Source organism: Limulus polyphemus, unplaced genomic scaffold (assembly GCF_000517525.1).
Source record: "Limulus polyphemus unplaced genomic scaffold, Limulus_polyphemus-2.1.2 Scaffold2721, whole genome shotgun sequence".
Lineage (NCBI taxonomy): Eukaryota > Metazoa > Arthropoda > Merostomata > Xiphosura > Limulidae > Limulus > Limulus polyphemus.
In genome coordinates this window covers 55,999-59,106 of record NW_013668331.1, presented here as the reverse complement: position 1 = coordinate 59,106, position 3,108 = coordinate 55,999, and the positions used below count along the sequence as shown (strand labels likewise).

Sequence of the window (3,108 nt, the reverse complement as noted above, 5' to 3'; positions counted from 1 at the left end):
TGCTAAATATAATGATAATTAAACAAATAAAACACAAAACAATAATCATGGGGAGAAACTACAGCAAGAAAACACAACAAAAAGAAAAAAAGTAAAATCAGTAATACAGAATATTCTGTTGATTTGCATATACAAAGTAGATTGATCATGTGATATGTGAGGTGGTTGGTTGAACCCTGTAACTGTGGACAGATAGACAATTGAGTAAGAATCTGTTAATCTTTGGCAGTATTGTAAGTGCATGTTCTAGTAGGAACATCACTATCAAACAACTTTCTTCTTTTTAATTGGTTGCTGAAAAACATTTTGAATTAGAGTCTGTTGACATGAGAGATAAAAGAGAATATGCTTTCCAAATGTTGATGATGGAGAGAAGGTAAAGATGACTGGACAGGTTTGTAGAATGCAATAAACATTGGTCTATCTCTAACTGCAATGTCAGTTGACAACCAGTTCAAACATTGCTTGTGTCAGATGTAAATAAGATAGCACAATTTTAGTGGTATTTAGATCGTAAACTGTTGAAATAAATAATTGTATGATGTCTCATGAATTGTGTTCTACCATTGATTGTACATATATTAGTGTAGAGGCATATGATCTTGTAATTGGTATAATTATGTTAGAAATATTCTGAAAGCAGAAATTGGGTCTTGTTATTCCTTTAGAATAGTGAATAACATTCAGGATATACAGAAACATTTGTGCTGATCACGGTACGTTTCCTTTCTGCTAGACGAAAACTTTTACAAGAATATAGTGTGACAATTCACCACATTTATATTGTCAGACATTGGTTCAAAGAATATCTACAACTGTGAACCATCTTCATTGATGACTGGGTTACATTCAAACAAGACAATGCTTATGCCATGCTGAATTCAGACTACTGTTTCAACAGAAGGTGGTCAGTCTAATCCAGGTTGAGGCTCTAGTAAAGTGGTCAGTCATGTGTATGCTGTTCATATATTTTCTTATTATTTTAAAAGAGTTAATAAATCTCATACTTTTAAAATCCTGTTATTTAAAGTTACATCTTGTTCTTTATTTTATTTTTTAAACCAGGTGTTAGGTAAAACAGGAAAAGTAACTAAAATCTATTCTGATGGGGATCTTCGAGTAAATGTTGAAGGTCAGACGTGGACATTTAACCCTCTGTGTGTGACTTTGGTGCCAGGATCAACAACAGAGATGAACAACACAATGACTGCCAACCAGAGAGAAGAGCACACTAGTAAGGGACTTGTTAATTAATCAGCAGATCAGAATCATTTTTATATTATAAAAAGAATTATTCTTTCATTTTAAAAGTTAAATGTTAATGAACTTTATTCCATGAAACTAAATCACTTATGAATAATTAACTAGTTGGATCACGAAATATAAGTAAATAAAGAGTAAAATATATAAAAAATTTTTATATACTTCATTAAAAAATTTGCAGAGTAGTAATAAATAATAAACATTATTAACTATACTTTAAATGGTTAGATATATATTCTCACTACAAGTTACCGGTGTGGAGTGATACTTATGAACCTAACAACTTCTTTGACTAAACAGGTATTAAAAATGTGTAGTAAAGATTTAAAGCACTTTCTAGTGGTATAAGTAATGAGGTGTGTGAATTGACATTACAAAACCAGCTGCTGCAGTGTGTTAAAAGATGAACAGTTTATTCATGGAACATTTTGGTCATCTGTGCAATCGTTAGCACAGACATGAATTTATAATCTTGCAATTGGTTTAAATTATTATCAGTAGATGAGGCAGTGACATAGTTTCAAATTATAAACAAAAGATAAACATAAATTTTTGTAACTTGTATTAAAATAGTGAACAGTCAACAAATTTATTAGTTGATGGATTTAGTTTTTTATTGCAAAGAGACTCTTTAATCTTTATAAAGTTGGAATTACTTTCTCTGTGGACTATTTTTAAAATCTTTACTGATACTGTGGTTTAAGATGGGCAACAGGATTTTCTTGAATTTCTTTATTTAATAATTTTACTGTTTCTCCTAAACATGCTTGTCCTTTCAGCTGTGGGGGGTTTAATAATGTGATGGTCAATCCCATTATTCATTGGTATAGAGTAGGCTAAGAGTTGACAGTGGGTGCTGTTGGCTAGTTGCCTTCCATCTGGTTGGCAGGTCAAAATTAGGGATGGCTGCATATAGTAGGTTTGTCATAAAGAAACAAGCTCCTAGATATATCTGATAACAATGTGAATGAATAGATTTATATACATTGTCCTTTATCATCATAAGTTGTTTGTCTTCTAGGTGTATAAACAAATTGAGTTTGATATGATAAGCTGTATTTTTGATTTAATTTCTTCCATGAGCTGAATGCCCATCATATGACAGGAAATAATGATTTATTTTTCTTCTGAAAATTATATCTAAATAAAAAGTTTATGAACATGTTTTCAAAAAATTAATTGTAATATAGTAACTATATATGTATGGAGAATGACTATCCTATTTCTAGTATTTCAAAGAAACAACACTTATTTCGTCATCTCCTTTAAATATTGCTTGATTAACATTTTGACTTCTCTGTATTTTTAAATTATGTTTAGATGTTCTTCTTGATAAATCCTTATTGATTGAAACGTGACAAAACTGATTTTCAATGATGTATTCCTACTTGGTCCACTGTATGACCCTACAAATTATTAATTGTGATGGAAAAGGAAGTAAATGTTATTATGTCTTCCATATTTTCATTTTGTTAGCTTGCTGAGCTGAAGAAGCGAGCTTTAATTTGGACATTTTCAAAATTTAAATGTGCTGCAGGTAAAAACGTATGGATTATTACAGAGTTGTTGACAAGTGTTCCGATTGGACAGAATTTGGTGATGTTGTGTTAGTGTATCTCCTTGACAACGAAACAAATGTAATGTGGATTTTCAGCCAATGATTATGATTTTTGTGCACCAAGCTTTGGCTCGTATATACTCCATTTAATTTTGTTAGTCATCACGGTCTGTACAAACCTACCCTCAAATCTAAATATATGTCCAAAATAGCACATCATCTGTGTTATATAGATATATGGCTGGAAGATTTTTAAAAAGACAAATGTCATGGCAGAAAGTGTCGTC

General features: G+C 31.0%; 1 protein-coding gene across 1 annotated transcript in view; it reads left to right on the top strand.

Annotated features, from left to right (window-relative positions):
* The window catches only part of LOC106467730 (E3 ubiquitin-protein ligase MIB2-like), a 65,739-nt gene that overhangs the window by 43,801 nt on the left and 18,830 nt on the right, over nt 1-3,108 (top strand). Inside the window, exon 8 of the mRNA XM_022395919.1 lies at nt 990-1,234. Coding sequence (XP_022251627.1) covers nt 990-1,234 — 245 coding nt within the window. The remainder of the gene's footprint in view (nt 1-989; nt 1,235-3,108) is intronic.